Raw genomic sequence first — 25,290 nt, 5'->3', positions numbered from 1 at the left:
GCCCCTTTGTCCCTCTCTCTGAGGCTGTCTTGGCCTCCAGCCCTGTTCCGGTCCCTTTCTCGGCCCCTAAGAGGGCAGAGCTGGCCAGGCCCCGAGATAAGCGCAGCGGTTGGGTAAGGAGCCCGAACCTTTTGAAGGCCGGCGCTTGCACAAGGAGTGGCCGGGGGGCCCGCGGAGGGAACCGGCCGGCGGGGCGGGGCCCGGCCCGTCGGGGGAGGGCTGAGGGGAGGCGGGGCCGGCGCGGCGCGGCCCGAGCCTCGGACGGCGCGACAGGCACCGGGAGCGGACGGCGGCCGCGTAGTGAGGTGAGGACCCCCGCGCCCACGGGCCCCTGCTTCCCAGACTCCTCCCCGTCCCCTCCTCGAGGGCTCCCTCCGCGCCGGCGGCCCTCCCCTGCCCCCTCCCCGCCGCGACCCGCCCCTCCCTCCGGTGGCCCGGCCTCTGCCCCCTCCCTCCTTGCCCCCTCCCCTGTCGCAGCCCGCACTGCCCCGCGCTGCCCGGCCCGCCCCCGGCACTCCGGGCCCCGGCGCACCTCCCGGTTCCCAGTCCCGTGCCCTCGGATGGGTCTGAGTCACTGGGAAACTGGGCTCTGAGTCAGGCCCTAACAAGCTTGGGGATGGGGCCCAACTGCGGAGAGGCAGAGAGGCCAGAACTGATGCTGGGGCGAGAGGCCGTCCTGGTCAGAACCCCACAGAGAGCGACAGGGAGCAACAGGGAGGGAGCCTACCAGGCAGAGGCGGAGAGACAGAAATCTGGAGTTACATACAACTAAGGATCTAGTTGAAATTGGAGACTGAGGCAAGGAGAGGCTTAATGAGAGAGAGCAAAAGAAGGAGAGGAACAAAGATGGATTTAGGTAGAGGTGGGGACAGATGGAGTGCAGTAGAGATGGGGACAGGCAGAGGGAAAACTCCAGAGAGGCAGAATCTGAGATGGGTCCAGAGAATAGACCAGGGGCAGGGGCAGTTTGGCAGAATAGGGTAGAGCCTCAGAGACATGAGCCCAGTGGCATGGGCAGGGAACGGGAAGGCTCAGAAGAGGAAGACTGGGACAAAGCAGAGGTAGGGGGATGTCATTTCACACTTCTGAGTCCCCGCAGGGAGGATGCTCATGTGTGCATACACGTGTGTGAACATGCTGCAGGTTGGTGGAGTGGCCCAGTTCTCCATCCTATCCGCACTCCACCAAGTGGTCTCTTCCCAGGGCCAGGACCCTACTTGCTGAGACGAGTTCGGGCTCTCTGGGCAGCCTGACCAAGGCAGACAGGATGTGGGGGCGGCCAGGGCCGGAGGGACAGGAAGGAAGTCTGAGCAGAGACAATAGGTGGAAGGGGAGGAGGAACTGGGAAGGACAGGATTAGGATGGCCTGGACTTCAGCTCTGCAAACCAGGGGGAGTGGGGTCTGCACCTCCTCCCTCCTCCCTCCTCCCATGCGACAGCTGCCCTGTCCCCACCTTATGCCACATCATGGGGCCCCTCCTCCCCACCATCCCACTCCATTCTGCCCCTGCAGACTTCTCTCATCTTGTCCTATGCTTACTTGGTTGAGTATGCAGTAAAGCGAAGGCAGAGCTTTGATCCAGACCTAGGGTGGGCAGGAGCTTGGGGGCCAACACATCTACCAACTTCTTGAGAACCTGGGGCAAGCCTCTTCCCTTCTCCGGGCCTCAGTGTCCTCACCTGCAAATGAAGGGATTCTCCTATAATAAGAAAGCCCTTTCTGATGTTCTGGGACGGCTCTTCCTCCAGACTGCCGGCCACTGGTCATTTTTCTTTGGAGGAAGGCTGGAGTCTGGTACCTATCCCCGGTCCAGGCCTCAGACTTTGGGACAGGGAGGGGGAATCTCAGCCTGAGCCCTCCCTTCACCCTGCCGCTCCCCCCAGCAATGGCCTGAGCCCCCATGGCTGCCCCTCAGGACCTGGACATCGCTGTGTGGCTGGCCACGGTGCACCTGGAGCAGTATGCAGACACGTTCCGGCGGCATGGCCTGGCCACGGCGGGTGCAGCCCGGGGCCTGGGCCACGAGGAGCTGAAGCAGTTGGGCATCAGCGCCACAGGGCACCGGAAACGCATTCTGCGCCTGCTGCAGGCCGGGGCTGCACAGGGCTCCCTGGATCCCCAGTCGGACGGTGCCATGGAGCCATCCCCCAGCGTAGCTCCCCAAGCCCAGCCCCCCAAGCCTGTGCCTAAGCCCAGGACAGTATTTGGTGGGCTCAGCGGCCCTACCACCACCCAAAGGCCTGGAGTGAGCCCAGCCCTCTGGAGACCAGACGTGCCCAGGAGCCCAGAGTCCAGCCCGAAGTCCCCTCCTCTCCCCGCAGCCTCCTCTGAGCAGACTTCAGTCTTGAATACTATGGAGATGATGCCCAATGCCATCTACTTTGGCCTGGACTTAAGAGGCGGGGCGCAGACAGCTCAGGACATGTGAGTGGGGTTGGCTCCCTTGGGAGCCAGTGCTGGATGGGGGCAGGGAGGAGCAGGACGCGAGGCCTAGTCCGTTCTCCTCTCTCCCTTAATGATCACTAGACCTTTTCCCTCAGGGCCCCGGACAGCTCCCAGGCAGCTGCCCCCACCCCTGCCCTCCGGCCCACAACAGGCACAGGTAGGCGCGTTATCGTGGGTTCGGGGGAGCGGGACAGGGCCCTTCAGGACCCCAGACGCTGCCACCTGACCTCTTCTTCCTGTCTTCCCCACCCTCCCCCTGCCAGTGCACATCATGGACCCTGGCTGTCTGTACTATGGTGTCCAGCCTGTGGGCGTCCCAGGGCCACCCGACAGAAGAGAAGGCAGAGGTGTCTGTCAGGACAGGGCTGAACAAAGGTGAGTAGTCAGGAGGGTGGTGATGGCAGGAAGAGGGAAGCCTGAGGAGCTTGGTTGGTGGTGGCCATGTATCCAGTTATTCATTAGGGTACATTGAGTGTCCCCTGTGTGCCAGCCAGGTACTTAAGATACAGGAGGATTATGACAGACCCAGTCCCCTCCTCAGGCAGCTTGTGACTCAGTGGGCCAGACAGGCAATGAAACAAGCAGACAAACAAATGGGCATATGATTTAAAATAGGGAGAAGGGCTTTTCATGCTTTCATTTGGGAAATCTTTATTGAGCACTTACTGCATGCCAGATATTGTAGGTACTTAGGATAGATCAGAAATCCCTGCCCCTGTGGGGAGATAGTCAAATAACAATAGATACAATCAGTAAGTTACATCATATGTTAAAAGGCGGTAAGTGCCATGGAAAAAAACAGAGCGGGGTCAGAAGGCTGGGATGGAGCGAGGGGGAAGCGCCCTGCAGTTTTTCATTACGAGTTGCCAGAGTGTTAAGATGACACTTGAGCAAAATGAAGGGGGTGAAGGAGTTAGTCATGACAATATCTGGGAAAAAAGTGTCCCAGGAGGGGGGCGGTGGTGGTGGCCAGAATAGAGGCTTTCAGGGGGACCCAAGAGCCGCGACAAGGCCAGCAGGGCTGGGGCAGAGTGACCAGTGCAGGAAGAGTGGGAAGAAATGACGTCACAGTGGTAAAAGGGACCAGATCAGGTAGGACCTTGTAGGGACTTTCGCTTTGACTCTAAGTGAAATGGGAAGCCTTTGGGAGGGTTTTGACTTACATTTTAAGAACCCCTCTGGTCTCTATGTTGGGAACGGTGTGTAGGGGGCAAAAGCAAAGAGACCAGTGAGGAGGTGGTTGCAGTAATCTAGGTGAGACATCTCAGATGAGGATCACGGTAGTGGAGATGGTGAGAAATGTTTGGATTTGGGTTATATTTTAAAGGCAAACTATCCTAGGAAATTGGGGTGTGAGAAGAAAGAGCAGTCAAGAATGACATCAGGGATTTCAGGCTGAGCCTGCACTGTCCAGGGTGGTAGCCACTAACCACGTGTGATTACTGAACATGTGAAATGTGGCTAGTCTGAGTAAGATGTGCTGTAACTGTAAAACTACCAAATTTCAGACGCTTAGTGCGAAAAAAGCAATACTGGATGCGTGTAACAGAAGTAGACATAAATCATCTTACTTTTTATACAGATGACATAATAAAATGTTAATATTTTGGGTATGTTGGATTAAATAAAATATATTATTACAATTAGTTTCACCTGTTTCTTTTTATTTTTTTTAACATGGCTGCTAGCAAATTGAAAATCACACATGTGGTTCTCACATTGGGTTCTGTTGGATAGCGCCATCTGAGCAACTGAAAGTTCCTGGAGTTGCTCTGTTCTGACATGGGGAAGGCTGTGTACAAAGCTCGGGGGGTGGGGGGCGTGGGGAGATCAGGACTTCCATTTTGGGCGTGCTGAATTTGAGGTATATGTTATAAGCCTGAGAAGAGATGACAGATAGGCCATTGGATATACAAGTCTGGAGTTCGGGGGAGAGGTCTGAATTGGATATCTGAATTTGCGGGTTGTCAGCCTCTAGGTGGGTGTATGTAGCTGTGAGTGCGTGTCGAGAGAGCAGAGGACCAGGATCAGAGTCCTGGCACACTCCAGTATCGAGAGGTTTGGGAGAAGAGGAAGAACCCGCAAAACAGACTGAAAAGGAATGGCTAGTGAAGGAAAAGGAAGACCTGGAGAATATGGTGTTAGAGGGGCCAAGTGAAGAAAGGAGGAGGCGGAGGTCAGCGGAGTCAAGTGCTGCTCAGAGGTCAAGGAAGATGAGGACTGAGAATTGGCCTCTGGAATTGACAACATGGAGGTCACCGAGGACCTTGACAAGGGATAGAGGTGAAAGCTGCATCGGAAGGGTCTCAGGAGATAACAGAAGGAGTTGGAATGTATAGACAACAATTTTGAGGAGTTTTTCTGCAGAGAAGAGCAGAGAGTTGAGTGGTTGATGATAGTGGAAATGGAGTCAGGAAATGTTTTTTGTAGGATGGAGTGTTACGTGTGTTTATAGGTGGATTGCAGTGATCTGGGAGAGAGGGAAAATTAGCTGCTGTAGAGGAGAGAAAGGGGAGAAAGTCTGGAGCAATGTCCTTGCATAGGTGAGAGGACAGTGCACAGAGGAGGGACTGGCTTCAGACAGAGATGTTTACGATGGTAGCAGAAGGAATGCAAAGTATGTGTGAAACTTGGTAGATGAGGCACTGTGAGTCTGTGGGGTTCTTGTCTGATTGCTTCAGTTTCTCAGTGAAGTAGAAAACAAAGAGGGTAGAGTGATGGTTCTCAACCTTAGCTGCACTACAGCCTGGGGAACTTTCAGAGCTAGAGATGCCTGGGCCCCACTCCCAGAAGACCGTACTCAGGGGTCTAGTATGGGGCCCATATACCCGTATTTTAAGGTTTTGCAAGTGATTTTGTGCTACTGAGGTAAGGACTACTGGAAAGTGGCAGAGAATAATAGAGGACCTCCTGGGAAGATGGCCTAAGCAAAGACCTAACAGATGGGAAAAAGCAGACTGGGGAAGCATGTTCCAGGCAGAGGGAGCAGCATGTGCAAAGACTCTGAAAGAGAGAAGAGAATGTGGCTGAATGGTAGGAAGCAAAGGCGAGGGTGATGTAAGAAGAGGTCAGGGGATTGGCCATGGGTCTCACTGTATAAGGTCTTGCAGCCCATGGTAAGGAATTTGGATTTATCCTAATTGCAAATGGAAGTTATTGCAGGATTTCATGCGGGGGGGAGTGAAATGATCTCACTTGCATTTTTAAAAGAGCACTCTGATGGTGGTGGAAAAATGGGCGTCGGAGGGAGGGCCTGAGGGGAAGCAGGTGACCAGTTAGGCAGTTCATAGCACCCTGGTGAGAACCGACCGGAACTTGGTCCGGGGAGGGAAGGTCAAGCCCTTTTTGGAGAAAAGATCAAGAAGACTTCTTGATTAGCTATTGGCGTCTGTGGCAGAGAGCCAGCTACGCAGCCCCTCCCCGACTTTTCTACCAAGTAACACTAATGGCAGAGAGCAGGGACTGAAATTGCTCTAATCAAAAATCTAAGTGTGCTCAGGGAAGAGACTCTGTGCCAATCTTTTGGGTTCCCAACCGCCCTTTTCCCCTGTTGAAAAGCGATCCAGTACCTGCCAGGCATTCTACGAAACACCGCAGGTGGGGATGTCCAGGGACCTGGGTCTAATGTGTGTTCCTCTGTCTTGCCCCACATGAGGCTCAGCAGGCAGGATCTGGAGGCACGGGAGGACGCTGGCTATGCCAGCCTTGAGCTGCCCGGGGATGCCACCCTCTCACCACCCACCCTGGACATGGAGACCAACGATGACCTCATTTCACCCTATGCCAGCTTCTCCTCCACAGCAGACCGCCCCACGCCGCTTCTCAGTGGCTGGCTAGACAAGCTCTCCCCTCAGGGGTGGGGCTGCTAGGGAGGGGAGGGCGGGGAGGGAGGCTGGGGGGAGGTGTGGGGGGGGTCAGGTCCCAAGTGCTCCCAGACCCTAGGAACCCCCCAGGATACAGCCTCCACTGCTCACTCATCTTGGCCCCTCCTGTCCCCAGAAACTACGTTTTCCAGAGGCGCTTTGTGCAGTTCAATGGGAGGAGTCTGATGTACTTTGGCAGCGATAAGGTGGGGGTCTGAGAGATGCTGTGTGGGGCCTGGGGACAGAGAGAGGGAGGGGGAGAGCTGAGGACTGGAAGATGGGAAGGCCGTGGTGGGGGGGGTCACCACATGACTGATGTCAGCATCTAAAGTAGCTCGCTAGCAGCTGTACCCCACTGCTTGTGACATGAATGCTGACCTCATTAAAAGCTGGTGCTGGCTCCCGGGTCAGCACACGTGGCTGAGCTTCTGTCCCTATGTGTCACTGGACTGTCTCTCCAGGATCCCTTCCCCAAGGGCGTGATCCCTCTGACTGCCATTGAGATGGCCCGCAGCAGCAAGGACAACAAGTTCCAGGTCATCACTGGCCAGAGGGTGTTCGTGTTTCGCACAGAGAGCGAGGGTGAGAATCAGGGCCTGCTGTGTCTGCTGTGTCCGGGTGGGGGCAGGAAGGCCGTGTGGGCACACGGCCCGCTGACTCACCTGCCTCTCTGGCCCCCACCAGCCCAGCGGGACACATGGTGCTCCACGCTACAATCCTGCCTGAGGGAGCAGCGCCTGCTGGGCCACCCCCGGCCCCCTCAGCCACCCCGACCCCTCCGCACAGGCATGCTGGAGCTCCGCGGACACAAGGCCAAGGTTTTTGCCGCTTTGAGTCCTGGGGAGCTGGCGCTGTACAAGAGTGAGCAGGTGAGAAGGGCCGGACCGGGGCCAAGGAGCCTGGCCTAGTCCATTCTGGCGCCTCACTGTGCCTGCTCCAACCACCCCCCCGCCCCCGCCCCCATCCCCACCAGGCCTTTTCTTTGGGCATCGGCATCTGCTTCATTGAACTGCAAGGCTGCAGCGTCCGGGAGACCAAGAGTCGCAGCTTTGATCTGCTCACACCCCATCGCTGCTTCAGGTGGGGCCCAGACTGGCAGGAGGCAGGGCTGGGGGAGAGACTTTGCACGGAGGCACAGGGTGGGCAGAGGACTGGAGGCCTCTTCAGTAGGAAGCTCCCTGCACTGACGGGAGTCCAGTGAGCAGGGTCAAGGTCTCAGGAGGGTCTGGGCTGGCCCAGCGGTGGCTGTGGTGGCTCCTGCAGGAACGGCCAGTGGGATGGGACAGGTTGGAGGGGGTCTCCATGCCCACGGACTGGCTGTCCACCCCTCAGCTTCACAGCCGAGTCTGGGGGGGCTCGGCAGAGCTGGGCGGCCGCTCTGCAGGAAGCAGTAACCGAGACCCTGTCTGACTACGAGGTGGCTGAGAAAATCTGGTCCAATCGGGCAAACCGGCACTGTGCGGACTGTGGGGCCTCCCGCCCAGACTGGGCCGCTGTCAACCTGGGGGTGGTCATCTGCAAGCAGTGTGCAGGTGAGGGCCGGGGCCTCTCGCTGAAACAGGGAAAGGGAGGGGGGCGAGGGCAGGGGGCTCTGAGTATCTGTGCCACGTACCCTCCACACCCCAACAGGGCAGCACCGGGCCCTGGGTTCTGGGATCTCCAAGGTACAGAGCCTGAAGCTGGACACAAGTGTCTGGAGTAATGAGATAGTGCAGGTGAGGAGTCTGAAGAGGGAGAAAGTGGGAAGAGGGAGGGAGAGCACCCAAAAAAGGCCTTGGGCCCAGCTTGGGGGCAGGAATGTCTGAGACTCTTGAGTTCCTGTCACTTGCCTCTGCCCCTTGTCATCCTACAGTTGTTCATTGTTCTGGGAAATGATCGTGCCAACCGCTTCTGGGCAGGGGCACTACCCCTAGGCGAGGGGCTGCATCCAGATACAAGCCCTGGCCCCCGGGGAGAGTTCATCTCCCGGAAGTACCGGCTGGGTCTCTACCGGAAGCCCCACCCTCAGTATCCGGATCATAACCAGCTTCTCCAGGTAGGAGCCGATGGGGAGGAGGGCAGTCTCTAAGCCGAAATGCCTAGACTTGGGGTGCTGGGGGCTGTTTCTGATAACTGCAAGACTGTCCCCATGCTCTCAGGTTGGGTCTTGGGGCTGATAGAGGCCCTTCCCCCTCTGTAGGCACTGTGTGCAGCTGTGGCAGGACCCAACCTGCTGAAGAACATGACCCAGCTCCTCTGTGTTGAGGCCTCAGAGGGCGAGGAGCCCTGGTCCCCCTCAGCCCTCGATGGCAGCTTTCCTGGTCTCCTGCTCCCAGGTAATTCCCACAAGGGCCCCCTTTCTCACTCTCCAAGCATTCTCAGCCCTGACTTGTGCCTTGATGATTCCAGGAAGCCCCAAGTGTCCTCTTACTCAGGCCATCACAATAGCCCAGTCTGGGCAGTTCCCCAAACTTCTAGATCCCATGGGGTCTATTTCCTGATGTCATGAAATGACCAATGGTGGCCACTGCTTGGGGTGGATCTGGGTGCTTGAGGTGTTAGTGCTGGTCTACCCCTGACAAGGTCAACCCCTAAGTGAGGTCTCATCTCCCTGGGGGAAGTCTGATCATAGAAATGGTCATCTAAAGAGGCTTTCCTCCAGTGGTCAGGCCAGAGGGGCTGAGACACCTACAGGACGGCCCATGCTCGGAGGCCCCCACCCCTAGGTCGGCTCACTGGTGGCGACAGGCAGTGGGCAAGGGCTGGAGTCTCACTTCCTGCCACCCTCTTTTCTAATGTGGCTGGTGAGGGGTCCTGCTCCTACTCCAGCCGAGACCCCTCCGCAAGGCTTGATTTGGCCATGCTACCAGTGAAGTCGGGTCCCACTGTCCTCCTCAACCTGATCCTTTCCCCCAGGGGGCTCAGGCCATCCCACTGCGCTGCCCTGAACTGACTGACCACTTCTTCCCCTTGCAGACCCTTCCCCTGGTGTGTACAATGAGGTGGTGGTACCTGCCACTTACAGCAGCTTCCTGTACTGTGGTCCCATCAGCAGCAAAGCTGGACCCCCACCTCCTCGCAGGGGCCGGGATGGTGAGAGCGGAGCGGAGTGTGGGAGGAGATGGGGCAGAAACTGGAATGAGCAAGAGTGTAGCACAGAGGGCTGGAAAGAGCAAGCAGGGCCACACCCTGGCATGGGGGCTGGGTGCCGGGAGTGAGAGAGGGACCATGCCCAGTGGCAGCATTGGGAGATAGCCGCGAACTGTGCTGTGAAGTCAGACTGCCTGGGCCAAATCCCAGCTCTGCTACTTCCTACTGATGTGACTTGGGCAAGCTACTCAAACTCTGGGCCTCGGTCTCCCCATCTGCAAAAGAGAACTGAAAGTGCTACCCACCTCATAGGGTTGTTGTGAAGATTACATGAGATCATACATAGGCAGAGGGTGTGGCGTAGATGGAATAATTATCTGGTAAATGGGAATTATGATAGTAGGGACCGAGGTCTTCTGCCTGCTGACCATCAGCCTCCCCCTTAGCTCCCCCCAGGCTGTGGTGCGTGCTGAGAGCGGCTCTGGAAATGTTTGCATCAGAAAGCAGCCCTGAACCCCTCAGCCTCATCCAGCCCCAGGATGTTGTATGTTTGGGTGTGAGTCCCCCACCCACTGACCCAGGTGACCTCGACAGGTAACTGCGCCTTGTGCTCCCTGCACTCCTCCTTTGCCCTTCGTGATCCAAAGCCTGCCAGCCCCCTCTTGGTTCGCGTTCTCCTCCTTGACCTCACTTTCTCTCTAGGTTCCCCTTTTCCTTTGAGCTCATCCTCACCGGGGGGAGGATCCAGCATTTTGGCACAGATGGCGCTGATAGTCTAGAGGCCTGGACCAGTGCTGTGGGCAAGGTGAGCCAGCTGAGACCCCTCCCCAACAGCTCATGGTTTCCCTCTCCCCAGCTGCCCCTATCCTGCCCTCTCTTATTCCTACAGCCACTCCCACCACTGTCCACTGACAGCTCAGGTTAACAGCTGTGCTAGGACCAGACACTAGCCACTCAATCTCTCATTTAACTTTCACAGCAACCCTCAGAGGAAAGGATTATCAATATTTCACATATAGGGAAACAGAGTCACAGAGGTTATGAAGTCACTTGGTCAAGGTCACAGAGCTAGGAGGCAGCAGAGCACAGGATCAGAAACAGACCTCTGTCTCCAAAGCTCATGGCCCACCTCACTGTGCTGGGCCTCCGCCCAAGAAAAGGCTGCCTCTAACGCCCATTTCCCCACCCCACCCCCCAAGTTCTCCCAGTCCAGAGGGAAGGCTGCCTTTACATGCCCCAGCATCTCCATTCCCAGGCAAGCCAGTCTCCACCCTGCACCCTCTCTCTGGAGTTAAATGTTCATGCCCTAGAATCAGACATGCTGGGATCTGAGTCCTCCAACTCTCAGCCTCGTGAGCTTTTCCATAGGGATAGAGTGGGTGTACAAGATATGCCCTTCGGGGGGTGAGCATTAAGTGACACGTGAGGCCCGCACTGCTTGGCACACAGCAGGCCCTCCATCTGTGGGTGTTGAAATAGTAATGGTGATGAGGATGCCAGTCGCTTCCATCCTTACGCAGCTTTTCCCTCAGCCCTGCTCTACCGTCAGCTCATCCCACTGGCGCCCTCCTGACGGCCCGTCGGAACATTGTGCGCCCTGGCGGGATTGCACTTCCTCCTTAGCCCTCTGAGCTGCCATGCTGCAGGGTGCCTAGTGACTTCCCATTACCAAAGTCCAAGGGCCTCCTCCTGGCCTCACCCGGTCGGCTCTGCAGCACGTGGCACTCCTCTGTGGGAAATGCTCACCTGCTCTCTGGCTTCTGACCCCACTCTCCTAGCTAGAGGAGTAGAACTCCCGCCAAGAAATTGTCTTCATGTCCTTTCAGGGCTCTGCCATGGCCCTCGAAGCACCATGCTCTCTCCTCTGATTGTCAGCTGCACTTCCCAGTAATGTAGCTCCTCCTTAAAGGCCGTGCTCCCCGAAGTGCAGTCTGCAGCCTGGGGCACCACACTGGCTCACCCTTTGTCGTGGCCTCTGGCAGGATAAGAACAGAACTTGAGAGTGAGCATTCAGAATCTTTCTTAGCAATGTAACAGAGTGACTTTAGGTGTAGAATAATTTCTTAAAGTGGGGCCTTATATTTTATGTTTCTTTTTAAATTTCACTTTGCTAGTAGTTTTGCGTTGTTTTGTTTTTGTTTTTTACTGGTTAGTAACAGATTGGAATTTTGAATAAAAAAGGAAAGAAGAACCCCTTGTTCCTTCCCCACGGGTGGTTGGGGAAGCACTCCTTTGGGACCACCTCAAACACTTGTTTCTCCACAAAGCCTCCCCTGGCCGCTTACGATGCTGGGATTTCCCAGGGCATCATGACTCTTCAGTTACAGCATTGTGACTCCCTATTCCTTCTGGCTCCGACATCCTGCAAAGGGCAGAAGGTCTTCTCTGTGTTGGCCAGAGCAAATTAAATTGAACTGAATTTCTTTCCTGTCTTTCTCCATCCATCTCCTGTTTCCTTGGGTCTTTCTTCTGCTCTCTCCTGATTCCTTTTCATTCCTCTCTTTCTTCTGCTTTCTCTTCATGTCTTTCCTCATCCTTCTCACTCTTATTTCACGCCGCCCCCCCCCCCATCTTGTCTCTTTCCCCACCCTCCTTGTTGCCCGTGTTCTCCTTTTGCCTCCCAGTGGTTCTCCCCGCTGAGCTGCCACCAGCTGTTGGGTCCCGGGCTGCTGCGGCTGGGCCGCCTGTGGCTGCGCTCTCCCACCCATTCAGCCCTGGCCCCTGGCCTCTGGCTGTCAGGGTTCGGACTTCTTCGTGGTGACCACCTCTTCCTGTGTCCAGCACCGGGCCCTGGCCCGCCAGCCCCCGAGGACATGGTGCATCTGCGGCGGCTACAGGAAATCAGTGAGCAGGGGTGGGGACGGGGATGAAAGGTGGCCATGGGGTAGGGGGCAGTGGACCTTCATCTATTTGGGGTCCCTATGGGAAGCAGCGGAACATAGTGGATTCAGGCACAAGCTCTGGAGTCAGACTGCCCAGATACAGACCCCCATCTCTATCACTTCCTAGCTATGTGACCTTGGACAAGTTACTTAGCCTTTCTGTGCCTTATTTTCCTCATCTTTACAATGGGCATGATAAAAGAGTTGTAAGTTTCAAATAAGGTAATGCATGTAAAGCACTTATCACAGAGCCTGGCAGAAGGTATCTTATTAGTGTTTAATAAATGTTATATGTTATTAATGTTACTGTTAGTATTATTTGGAGTCACTTGCTGGTTAGAGACTGGGAAAGGGGACTGGGTACTCTCACTTCTTCCTCAAAGAGGAACAGTGTGGGATAATATTGGAGGGCTTTGGAGACAAGAGACCTGAGTTCAAGCTCAGCTTTGCCATTTTATAACAAGTAAAGAGACAAGAAACTTAACCTCTCTGAGCATTAATGTGTCACCTGTAAAATGGGGATAATAGTATGTAACTTATAGGATTTAATGCAACATTGTTTGTAAGGCTCCTAGTCTGGCACCTACATACATTAAATACTTAGTGACTTATTTGTCACTATGATGAAGACAATTATGATGATAATGTCTGATGATTCTTCTCCCAGGTGTGGTTTCAGCAGCTGACACCCCAGACAAGAAGGAGCATTTGGTCCTGGTGGAGACAGGAAGGTAACTGTTACCCCAATCCTTGACCCTGGCGTCCCTCTTTCGAGAGCTCAGCCCCCACCTTCCACCCTGGTCTGCTGGACCACTGCCCAATTCCTCTAATTCGCCTGCCTACTGGGCGCCTGGGTGGTCCAGTCGGTTGGGCGTCTGACTTCAGCTTGGGTCTTGGTCTTGGGGTTCTGGGATTGAGCCCTGCGTCAATCTCTGTGCTCAACAGGGAGTTGGCTTGTCCCTCTCCCTCTACCCCTCCCCCCGCATGTGCATGCTCTCTTTCCCTCTCTCTCTCAAATAAATAGATAAAATCTTAAAAAAAAAAGCGGGGGGGCGCCTGGGTGGCTCAGTTGTTAAGCGTCTGCCTTCGGCTCAGGTCATGATCCCTGGGGTCCTGGGATCGAACCCCACATGAGGCTCCCTGCTCCGTGGGAGGCCTGCTTCTCCCTCTCCCACTGCCCCTGCTTGTGTTCCCTCTCTCGCTGTCAAATAAATAAATAAAATCTTAAAAAAAAAAAAAGGGGAAAGGAAAGAAAAAAGAAAAGAAAAATTCACCTTCAGGGGCCCCATCTGGGCTGAATGTTGCTGCCCCCTGCTGGTGGCTCTGAGAAGTCTGGTCCTTGTGATCCTGGGCCTCTTAACTTTAAAGGACCCTCTGGAGCTGGCTCTGACTCAGGCCTCTCGGGTCCCAGGACCCTGTATTTGCAGGGGGAGGGCCGGCTGGATTTCTCAGCATGGAATGCAGCCATTGAGGGGGCAGCCGGCGGTGGCGGCACAGGGCTGCAGGAGCAGCAGATGAGCCGGGGTGACATCCCCATCATCGTGGATGCCTGCATCAGTTTTGTCACCCAGCATGGTGAGTGGGTACTGGCCAATACTGAGCCAGCAGGGGATGGGGGACATGGGCACAGCCAGAGGGTGTGATCTGCCTACAAGAGCTTTGCCTCCAGAGACCACAGCCTAACAGCAACCCGCTGTATCTCCCTTGGCAAGCTGCTTTACCTTCTGAGCCTCAGCTCTCCCTTCTGTGGAATGGGACTACTAGCAGACCTCATTTTCTAGGATAGTTGTGATAGTAAGATGACATATGTAAAGCTTTTAGCACAGCCCCTGGCAGGTAGTAAGTGTTCCAAGGTAGCTGTTGATGGGGGCGTGGGTGTGGAGGGAGAGCAGCACTGAAATAGGACTGGAGAGCCACAGAGAACAAAGAGAGGGCAGCTACAAGGCAAGAGCCAAGCTGTGCAGTGAAAACCTTCCACTTTGTGGAAGATGTCACCGATACACTCAAACGCTTCTTTCGAGAGCTCGATGACCCTGGGCAGTGGTGAGCAGAGATGCTCAGTGGAGCAGAATTATTCTGTACAGGAGTTTTTCCAGGCATAAAAGATCAGCTGTGCAAGTGGTTCCCAGAATTCTTTGTGACTTTTTGGCCTCTGCTTTTTTTCTCCAGCCCAAGGGAGGACCAAGTAGAATCTAACTCCTTGGCGAGCCCCCTTTTCAGAAGGCTGGACTCTTGAGAAGGAAAATTCATGGAAAACCAAGGAAGGCAGTAAAGGGCAAAAAAGGCACATCCATGAACTACAAATAGTTGTGCTTACAGCGTGGACAGTGGTTAGTCAGTGGCTAGTGACATTCTCCACACCTTGGTAGTAGTCTCATGCCATGGCTACCCCCACTCCCTAGATCCCATCCTCCCCATGGCTACCCCCACTCCCTAGATCCCATCCTCATCTCAGTCTCCCTCATGTCCAAAGGAGGAATGAAGTCAGAGGTCCAGGGAAGAGCCCTGGAGAAGGAGTATGGGTGTTCACACCGCCACTCGTCATTCAGCAGATGCTTACTGAGCGGCTCCCGTGCACCAGACACTGGACATATAGCAGTGAAGAGGGAAGGTTCTATGAAGCTCAGGGACTAGCGGGAGAGATGGGTAATAAATGAGAAAAATCAGTCAGTTCTTGTTATTCACGGCAGTTTTGTTCTATGAACTTACTGCAAACACTGAATTAATGAATCCTAAATCCTTGCCCCAGTGGAAATACAGGGTTAGGTTCCTGGGAGCTTCTGGTCACCTTCTCATCAAGTGATCAACATGTAACCTTGTTTGAAGTGTGTTTCTGTTTAAAGACACTTTATTTAACATATATTTGTGATCTGTTAACTTTGAACTCACAGCCAACAGCAGTGTAACTCATACAGGGGCAAAGCTTATCTGACACACATGTTCTCTCCATAAGGCACACACAGTCTTCCTGCGCTTAGTTAGCAACACTAGACAGCTCTTCAGCACTTCACTTGGGGGCCATTTTAAACAGTGAAACTACCCAAAAAAAGCACAAGAATGCAAAAAAACATGGTTCTATATATACCATGAAAACTACACTTGTTTACCATATGAGAGCTTTGCTGGGACTGCATCCAACAGGCAACTCAAATTCTTCTCCACTCTGCGCATGGTCACAAATGACTGGAAAAGTGCACCAAGTATTGATTTGGGGGTTACAAATAATTTTAGCAAGTAGATGAATCCACAGTGTGGAATTTGTGAATAGGGAGGATCAACTATAATGTAATTTGAGAGTGCTATTTCAAAATCAAAACAGTGAGGAGATAGAGAGTGATGGAGGCTATGTGTAATGTCATGGTTAGGGAAGGACTTTCTGAGCAGGACTTGAGCAGGGTCTTGAGAATCAAGACCATGGAAGCAGACTTCCTCCTCTCTGGCCCCCTTACCCCAAAAGTGATATAGCATGTGTGTGGGGGGGTAACAGATACTGTTTACTGGGTGGGTCGTTGGGTCTCTGGGCAGTGGTGAGCAGAGATGCTCAGTGGTGAGCAGAGATGCTGGCTGTTCTCAGGGCTCCAGCTGGAGGGCATATACCGGAAAGGGGGCGCCCGTGCCCGTAGCCTTCGGCTCCTGGCTGAATTCCGGCGGGATGCCCGGTCAGTGAAGCTCCGGCCAGGAGAGCACTTTGTGGAAGACGTCACCGATACACTCAAACGCTTCTTTCGAGAGCTCGATGACCCTGTGACCTCTGCACGGTTGTTGCCTCGCTGGAGGGAGGCTGCTGGTACTCCCAAGATCCCTAAGAACTCCTCACAGGCAACCAAGAGGCAACCTGGAACTCCACCTTCCCCCCAATCCCTGAGGCTGTTTTGTGGGATTTGACAGCTCTCCTCCCCAGTCCTCCCCTCCCCCCACCCCCACACCCCAGGATCACTCCGGGACTCAGCTTAGGTCAAGGTGGGAAGGGGGCAGAGAGACATCCATCCTGGGTTTGTTTCTCTAAAAATCCCTCCTTGCTCCCTTCCCTGATCCTCTCCACCCCTCCCCCATTCCATCCCAGAGCTACCCCAGAAGAATCAGCGCCTGGAGAAATACAAAGAAGTGATTGGCTGCTTGCCACAGGTCAACCGCCGCACATTGGCTACCCTCATCGGGCACCTCTATCGGTCAGTAGGGCCAGAACCCCTGCAGGCTCCTCACTGACCCTTTGTCACCTCTGTCCAACTCCCCACACACCCCATCCCCGCCACCTCACATTTATTCATTCATCCTGCAAACAGTTGTTAAGTGAAAGTGTCATAGCACAAACGTTCTGAGTGTGGACTCTGGGGTCAGGCAGACCTAGGCTTCACTCTGGCTCTACCATTCTAGTATGTGACTTTGGGTAAGTTATTTGCACTCTCTGAGCCTCAGTTTCCTCATTTGTAAAAGGAAGATGGTGTAATGAATAGTATCCACCTCCTAGGTGATGAGACTTAAATGAGATAATCCCTATAAAATTCTTACCACATCTCTTGGCATGTAGGTAGTAAACATTCAGATATGGTGAGCAATCATTGTTATTTTGTTTTATTATTCTATGCCAGGCAAAGGGTTAGATGTAGGAGACACAAAGAAGAATAAGATGCAGATCTACCTTGATCAGCCTATTGGGGAGACAGGTCTTTAAATGATTCCAAGGTGAACCCTGGCTGTGTTGTACTGATTACTCTATATCACAAGGATGGGCCAACTATGGCCCATGGGCCAAATCCATCCAATTGTCTGTTTTTCTAAGTAAAGTTTTGTTGTGTTTGGTTTTTTTAAAGATTTTATTTATTTATTTGTCAGAGAGAGAGCACGCATAAGCAGGGTGAGCGGCAGGCAGAGGGAGAAGCAGGCTCCCTGCTGGGCAGGGAGCCCGATGCAGGACTCGATCCCAGGACCCTGGGATCATGACCTGAGCCGAAGGCAGGTGCTTAACCAACTGAGCCACCCACGCGTCCCTACGTAAAGTTTTGTACAGGGGTGTCTGGGTGGCTCAGTCGGTTAAGCATCTGACTCTTGATTTTGGCTCAGGTCATGATCCCAGGGTCATGAGATCGAGCCCTACATCAGGCTCCCTGCTCAGAAGGGAGTTGGCTTGAGATTCTCTCTCTCTCCTTCTGCCCCTCCCCCCCGTACACTTGCGCTTTCTCTCTCTCTCTCAAATAAATAAACAAATCTTTAAAATAAATAAATAAATAAAGGTTCTACATGAAGTGTAAAGGCACACCCATTCACGAATACAGTGTCTATGGCTTCTGTCATACTACAACAGTAGAACTGGTGAATTGCAACAAAGAATCTATGACCTACAAGCCTAAAATATTTACTGTCGTCCCTTTCCATAAAAAGCTTGCCGCCCCATGCTATATTTACAATCACCCATTCCTCATCTGTCTCTCCCCTAGACTGGGAGCTCCTTCAGGCCAGTGTTGTGTCTTACAACTGTATCCCAAGTGCTTAGCCCAGGGCCTGGCATACTGACTCAATAAGTATTTCCTGAATGAATGGACGCATCAACCAGTAGGTGAGCACAAGCTGCATCCCGCATGACCCGTGTCACACCCCTCTGCAGGGTACAAAAGTGTGCCGCTCTAAACCAGATGTGCACGCGGAACCTGGCCCTGCTGTTCGCACCCAGCGTGTTCCAGACGGATGGGCGGGGGGAACATGAGGTGCGGGTGCTGCAGGAGCTCATCGATGGCTACGTCTCTGTCTTTGATGTAAGCTCTCCCCAACCCTGACTGTAGTCCCTCTTCCTGGATTCTGGATCCTGCTCCCCGCCAAAAGCCCCCAGCCCAGACCTCTAAGGCCCTCTGCACCAAGAATCACCTCCCATAGCCCTGGGCCCCTCTATCCCATAACCTCACTCCAAATGCCCATGCCCCCTTGGTTCTTAGCTCTTCTCGCCTCTCATGCTCTCATACAGGTCTTCTGGTCTTGCAAACTCTTCCTGTTTCTCTCTTTTCCTAGCACCCCTCCCCCCACACCTTCCCTTGCCCTCCCCTCCCCACCCCACCCCCCACCTGCCCCACAATACACATGCTCCTTTTGGGCTCTTCCACAGATTGACTCTGACCAGGTAGCTCAGATTGACTTGGAGGTCAGTCTTATCACCACCTGGAAGGATGTACAGGTAACCTGTTCTGACCTTAGACTCTTGAGTAGGCCAGGAGGGGACATCAAGATAGGAAGGTGCCCTTCTGCTGCTGGACAATGGCCCTCAGCTTTCTGAGACACAGGGGAAACCCAAGGAGGGGAGTGCTTTGGGAAGAGGGGTTTGGTTTAGGATTTGCTCTATTTATTCCACCACGAGGATTCTTCATTACAAAATGACGGTAGAATACTTGGGTTAAAGGAAGAGTTAGCTAAGGTAGACAAAGCAGTGAGAATAATAGCAATAAATACGATAGCAAACAGCTAAGGACTTATCTTCCAAGCACCTATGATCTTACTTTAGTGTCACACAACTCCATGAGGTAGACAATTCCGTTTTTTCAAATAAAGAATCAGAGGCCTTGAGGGTCACTTATTCAAAGTCCTACTGTAGCGAGTGGCAGAGTTGGAACCCAGAGAATCTGACCTTAAACCTGTCCTTCCAAGCATATGCTGCACTGCCTTGGGAAGCACTCATGCAGCCTGAAGATGCAGTTCCACCTCTCCTGGGATTCTCGCTTTTAAGGGCCTGAGCCACATTGGGGATGGGGGTAGGAGGAGACTTTTATGGAGGGGGGGAGTGTTTAGCAGGCAACATAAGGAGTCCTCTGACCTTGATTTTTTGCATCCTCTTGTGTCCTCCTGACTTCTTTACCCCTTCCCCTCAGCTGTCCCAGGCTGGAGACCTCATCATGGAGGTTTATATAGAACAGCAGCTCCCAGACAACTGTGTCACCCTAAAGGTCAGTCCTGAGGGGACTGGAGGGGAGATGAGAGGATGGGGGGCAGGGTTAGTGGACTGACCAGCATGGGTCCTCTGCTCTTGCCCTGACCCCAGGTGTCTCCGACACTGACTGCTGAGGAGCTGACTAACCAGGTATTGGAGATGAGGGGGACAGAGGCTGGGATGGACTTGTGGGTGACATTTGAGATTCGTGAGCACGGGGAACTTGGTGAGCATGACCACGCGTGTGTGCATTCACATGTGATAGGGGGAGTCAAAGTCACCAATGTTTTCTGTGTTACCAGATACAGTGACACTGTCCTCGTGCATGTGAAGGGACAGTCTACACTGTTGACCACTCCCTCTTTCTCAGTACTCTCTTCTTTCTTGACTTTTGTGGACCCCACAAATCCTTGGTTTCCCTTCCTCCCCAAAGAAGGCTTTTCTTCCTCCTTTGCCTATATTCCAAATATTGGAAGGACCCAGAGTTCAACCCCGGACGCTTTTCCTTTCTCTATCTACATTTCTCCTTGGATGACTCATCCACTCCAATGGCTTTAAATGCTATTAATAAGCTGGGTCTCTGGCCCTGACCTCTCCTCCAAGCCCCAGACTCACATATCCAGCTGTCTACTGCACATCTCCACTTGCATGTCTCACAAGCATCTCTAATTTACTTTTATTATTATTTTTTATTGGGGGAGGGGCAAAGGGAGAGAAAGAATCCTAAGCAGGCTCCACTGGGTGTGGAGCCTGATGCGGGGCTCAATCTCACGACCCTGAGATCATGACCTGGGCCGAAATAGAGAGTCGGACGCTTAACCGACTGAGCCACGCAGGCACCCCAAGCATCTCTAATTTAAAATATGCAACACTGAATTCAATTTCCAGACCTTTTGCCTAACAAAAAGCCTAGGCCATTTTCCAGTTTTCCCTAACTCAGTCGGTGGCCCCTCCATTCACCCAGTTATCAAGACCAAAAACCTGAGAGTGCTCCTTTCCTTCCACTTCACACCTAACCCAACCAAGAGGTCCTGTTGATTCTATTAGAATCTGTAGCTTCTCCCCATTTCCACCATTCCCATCACCCAGATCGAAGTCACCGCTATCTTTCTGCACCCAACATTAACCACTAAAATGTGCAGCCCCAGAAAAGGAATAGCTGGCCAGTGTTCCCTTCTTGCCTCCCGACATTCCATTTTCCACACAACAGTCAACGCGCATTTCAGACATAAATCAGATCATGCCATTACCTTCCAATGGCTTCCCATCGAATTTCAAATAAAATTCAAATTCCTTATTATGGCTCACAGACCCCGAATGTCTGGCCCTTGCCTATTTCTTGGACCTCATCTCACATAACTCATTCTCTGTGCTTGAGCCATGTCAGCTGTTTTTCAAACACATCTTTCTTGACTCAGGGTCTTTATTCCTGCGTTGGGTCATGCCTGAAATCTTCTTCCCCCGATCTTAGCATGGCTTGTTCTTCTTCCTCCTCCAGGCCCCAATTTCAGCTTCAAATGCCCCCTTCTCAAAAACCTTGCCCAGTCATCACTCTGCCCCAGTAGTTGCCCTCCTACTCTCTCTCAGCTTCTTACTGTTTCTTTCAAAGCATTTAATTCCCTGCAATTCTTTGGTTTACTTACCTGTGTACTGTCTACTCCCTCACTTTGCTGTGGGCTTTGTGAAGGTAGGCCATGGGTTTTCGTGCTCACCATCATATCCCCAGGGCCAGCAATGCCCGGAATAGAGTTGGTCTTTAGATAAATACCTGTGGCTGGGCTGTGGAATGGACAAACAAATGTGGCTGGTGGGAAAGGAGCTGGAGGCTCCAGGGTGTGGATGGATATTCTGGTTGATAGCACCCCTACTTTACTCCTTAGAGCGGCCACTGCACCCCAAGGAAAGGGTCCTCGAGCAGGCCCTTCAATGGTGCCAGCTTCCAGAGCCCTGCTCGGCCTCCTTGCTCTTGAGAAAAGTCTCCCTGGCCCAGGCCGGCTGCCTCTTCACAGGTGAACCTCCTTCTTCAGCCCAGCACCCCCATGCCCAGGCCTACCCCCCAGGACCTGCCACCCAGTGTTGCCTGTTTGTGCCCAGGTATCCGGCGTGAGAGCCCAAGGGTGGGTCTGTTGCGGTGTCGGGAGGAGCCGCCCCGCTTACTGGGAAACCGCTTCCAGGAGAGGTTCTTTCTGCTGCGTGGGCGCTGCTTGCTGCTGCTCAAGGAAAAGAAGGTGAGATGCTGGGGGGGGGGGGGGCAGATGCTGGCGGCCCCGGGGGAGCAGCTATGAATGCACCAACCTTCACACCCCACAGCCCATGTGCTTCTCGATCTCAGGGCTGCCCTGGTCCTTTGACCTCTGTGACCCTGTCATCACATAACCTAGCGCTTCCATGACCTCTTGACCTGACTGTGATCCTTCTCTCACCTCTTGACCTCACTGACTGCCTTCTTGTTCTCAGAGCTCTAAACCAGAACGAGAGTGGCCTTTGGAAGGTTCCAAGGTCTACCTGGGAATCCGAAAGAAGTTAAAGCCTCCAACACCGTGAGTTTTCTCCCCCAGCCCACATTTCTAGGGCCTTCCTGCCATCACCCCTCCAGCCTTTCTAATCACCCATCTCTGTTCTCCTTTGCCTCCTAGGTGGGGCTTCACATTGATACTGGAGAAGATGCACCTGTGAGTACCTCTCGGCCTGGCTTCTCTGGCCCAGCCCTGCACCCTGTCCTCTACCTCCCTACTTCTTCTATCCTCCATCCCTATAGCGACAACCCCTCCTCTCTGGCTAATTCCCCTCTGATACCCCCAGCTACCTGTCCTGCACTGACGAGGATGAGATGTGGGACTGGACCACCAGCATCCTCAAAGCCCAGGTGAGGGGAAGGAAAAAGCTGAGGATGAGGTCAGAGGTCCCAGCTGTAGTCCCACGTCCACTGTGCCAACTCCTTACTCTCCCGCCAGCATGATGACCAGCAGCCAGTGGTCTTACGACGCCATTCCTCCTCTGACCTTGCCCGTCAGAAGTTTGGCACCATGCCTTTGCTGCCCATCAGAGGAGATGACAGTGGGGCCACCCTCCTCTCTGCCAATCAGACCCTGGTGAGGCTCTCCCCCCTGCCCCCGGCCTGCTGCTGTGCCCTCCTGAATCCTGCCCATGTCCTTGTCACCCTGCAGGTGGGAGTGGTGTGCCTGCCAGCCTGGTGCCCCCCTCTGCCTTCTCTGTGCCCCCACTCCCCACCCCTGCCTTCTGTTGCCAGGCCTCACTGTGTCTCTGTGTCTCTCCCTCCCCTCATCCCCATCCCACCTGTGCCCAGCGGCGGCTTCACAACCGGAGGACCCTGTCCATGTTCTTTGTGAGTACTGTACCTGTCTCAGCTTTGTGCCACCAGCCCTGTGTTCCTCTGTGCTGCCTGAACCCATGTGCCCTCTGTATTTGTTCTGCAGCAGGCCATCTGTGTGTGTGTGTGTGTGTGTGTGTGTGAGAGAGAGAGAGAGAGAGAGAGAGTATTGTGAGGGGTGAGAAGGAATGAGGAAAATGAGGCATGGTAGGATATGATAAGGAAAAGGGAAAGTGGTCATAAGATCTGAGAAATAGAAGGAAAGTGGTTAAGTGAACGCATTTTGGAGTCAGATAGACCTGGGCTGAAGCCCCAGTTCTACCATTTACTCACTGTGTGATCTTGGGCAACTTACTTAACCCCTCTGCACCTCGCTTCACTCACCTGCAGTGTAACCCATCACACAGAGTTGTTTTGATATCATACATGAAAAGTATTTTACAGCATCTGGCCCAGAGGAAGAGCTCAATAAACGTTAGCGATTAGCAATCCAGTAACTCTAACTTTGTGCCTGCATCATGCTACCCATTCCCATCCAGCCAATGAAGTCATCCCAGGGGTCTGTGGAGGAGCAAGAGGAACCAGAGGAGCCTGTCTATGAGGAGCCAGTGTATGAAGAAGTGGGGGCCTTCCCCGAGCTGACCAAGGACATCTCTACCCCCTTCTCCACGATAAGAGAAAAGACAGCCAACCCGGAGACCCCCCTCACCAGCCAGAGGTCCTTCGACAAACCCCTTTTTCCCAAGGCAGGTGGCCCGGGCCCAGAGGAGAGGCCACCTGAGCCCCCTCCTGGCCCCCCTTCAAAGAACAGCCCCCAGGCACATGGGTCCCTGGAGGAGCAGCTGCTCCAGGAGCTTAGCAGCCTCATCCTGAGGAAGGGAGAAACCACCATAGGCCTGGGCAGCCCCTCCCAGCCCTCCAGCCCCCAGTCCCCAAACCCCAATGGCCTTCTGGCACAGACTCCTGGCTTTCCCACCCAAACGTCCAGTTCACCCTCCAGCCAGCCGCTCACATGACCCTAAGATGAGTAGTCTGAAGGGGGAGGTAACCAGAGGACCCAAGCTCTCACCATGGCAGACACTGCTGGGAGCCTCCTCTGCTCTGGCTGGAAAGACTCTAGAATCCAGTGTGGTGCTATGGAAAGAGCACAGGACTGAGGGCTCTGGACTCTCCTGCCCAGAGAGGGTCAGATTATGGCCCCTCACTGAACCTCCACTCACTTACATGTACCATGAAGTCACTGAAATAAGGAGCCAGTGAAACACCAAAGTGTGTCTTAGAGCTGTAAGCCCCACATAATTTCCCTCAACAAGAGTAACTCCTACTTTATATATTTGATATGTAGGAGTTCTATGAGAGATTTTGTGTTTGAAAGGAATGGTCTTACAGCATTAAAGAAAAAAAAAAAAAAAGATTTGGAAGCCAGAGAGCTAAATGATCTCCAAGTCTATCCTACCCCACCTCCTACATTTGGGGACTACACTGAAGACCTAGAGTGTGGAGGTTGATTGGGGTTGGGAGCTGGGGCAAAGAGGGGCCAAAAAGGATGTGTCACTGTTAATAAATCTTGGAACCAAAAAGCTATTATTGTTTCATTCATTCATTTAACAAATATGTATTGAACACCTAATTAGGTCTCAGGTATTCAGGATGAAGTTTGAACAAAATAGATGGGTCCTGGGGGGCCTGGGTGGCTCAGTCGGTTAAGCCTTTGGCTCAAATCATGATCACAAGGTCCTGGGATTGAGCCCTGCAGCCCCACATTGGGCTCCTTGCTTCTCCCTCTCCCTCTGCCGCTCCCCCTGCTTGTGCTCTCTCGTGCTCTCTCTGTCAAATAAACAAATCTTAAAATCTTAAAATCTTAAAAAAAAATAGATGGGTCCTGCTTTTATGGAGATTCCACTGTAGAGGGGGAACAGAAGACAGAAAATACACAAATTAATTCAGTGCCGTGAAGAAATCAAACCAAAATGATGTGCTTGTGGAGGTGGCCTTTAGGCTGGGAAGGCCTCTGTGAAGAGTTAAAGAAGCCAGACATGTGGAGTGCTGGGAGAAGGAGCACTCCAGAAGAAGAGGGAAAGCCTCAAGCATGAAGGCTCTGCAGTGGGAAGAGACTTGGCCTGTTGGGGAAACAGAAAGGAGGCTGGAGTGGCTGAAGCATAGCGAGTGGGGAGTCAGAGAAGAGTATGGGCTAAAAGGGGAAAGACTGGCAGGGGCCAATAATGCACAGCCTTATAGGCCATGCTAGGGTGTTTGGATTTTATTCTGAAGCAATCGAGAAGTTTGAAGGGAGAGAGTGATGAGATCTTATTTACTTTTTAAAAACAAACAGACAAACAAAAATCTTTAAAAAAGGGGGGGGGGGCGTCTGGGTGGCTCAGTCCCGTTAAGCTTCTGCCTTCAGCTTGGGTCATGATCTCAGCGTCCTGGGATCGAGTCCCGCATCGGGCTCCCTACTCAGCCGAGAGCCTGCTTCTCCCTCTGCCTGCTCTTGTGCTCTCACTTGCTCCCTCTCTCCCTCTCAAATGAAAAAAAAAAAAGTCTTAAAAAAACATCAATCACTCTGGCTGCTTTGTGAGCAGTGGGTTATGGGGGGGAAGAGTGAGAGACCAGATATTAGACAGGGGACTGATACTGGGGCTTGGACTAGGTTGGTGGTTTTGGAAATTGAAGGAAGGTGATTAATATGAGATCTTTTAGAAATAAAACCTACAGGACTTGCTGATGGACGGAATGTGGGGTAGGAGAAAGGGCACAATGACTCTGGGTTTCAGACTTTCCTAACTGGA

General features: G+C 53.3%; 1 protein-coding gene across 6 annotated transcripts; it reads left to right on the top strand.

Annotated features, from left to right (window-relative positions):
- The first annotated feature begins 225 nt into the window (after positions 1-225).
- Positions 226-24,081, top strand: ARAP3 (ArfGAP with RhoGAP domain, ankyrin repeat and PH domain 3). Of its 6 annotated transcripts, none has more exons than XM_035014340.1 (33): positions 226-305; positions 1,917-2,425; positions 2,542-2,603; positions 2,710-2,821; positions 6,099-6,302; positions 6,446-6,515; positions 6,771-6,891; positions 6,994-7,178; positions 7,283-7,389; positions 7,642-7,841; positions 7,939-8,024; positions 8,162-8,344; positions 8,489-8,624; positions 9,265-9,381; positions 9,825-9,972; positions 10,081-10,183; positions 12,003-12,222; positions 12,928-12,991; positions 13,672-13,835; positions 15,835-16,047; positions 16,324-16,429; positions 17,863-18,010; positions 18,355-18,423; positions 19,112-19,186; positions 19,282-19,396; positions 21,051-21,179; positions 21,265-21,398; positions 21,628-21,710; positions 21,807-21,842; positions 21,973-22,036; positions 22,125-22,262; positions 22,478-22,516; positions 23,041-24,081. In XM_035014340.1, the coding sequence occupies exons 2-33, from the start codon at positions 2,136-2,138 to the stop codon at positions 23,515-23,517; spliced, it is 4,398 nt and encodes a 1,465-aa protein (XP_034870231.1). In that variant the 5' UTR covers positions 226-305; positions 1,917-2,135; the 3' UTR covers positions 23,518-24,081. The 6 variants fall into 6 exon arrangements, with proteins under 6 accessions (XP_034870231.1, XP_034870230.1, XP_034870228.1 ...); XM_035014339.1 differs by having other exon boundaries at positions 240-305; positions 2,323-2,425; XM_035014337.1 differs by having other exon boundaries at positions 253-305; positions 1,885-2,425; positions 6,102-6,302.
- Positions 24,082-25,290: the final 1,209 nt, after the last annotated feature.

This window comes from Mirounga leonina, unplaced genomic scaffold (genome assembly GCF_011800145.1).
Source record: "Mirounga leonina isolate KUSES-001 unplaced genomic scaffold, KU_Mleo_1.0 Mir_168, whole genome shotgun sequence".
Taxonomy (NCBI): Eukaryota; Metazoa; Chordata; class Mammalia; order Carnivora; family Phocidae; genus Mirounga; species Mirounga leonina.
Note: the sequence above shows the minus strand (reverse complement) of the source record. Positions and strands in the feature narration are given on the sequence as shown.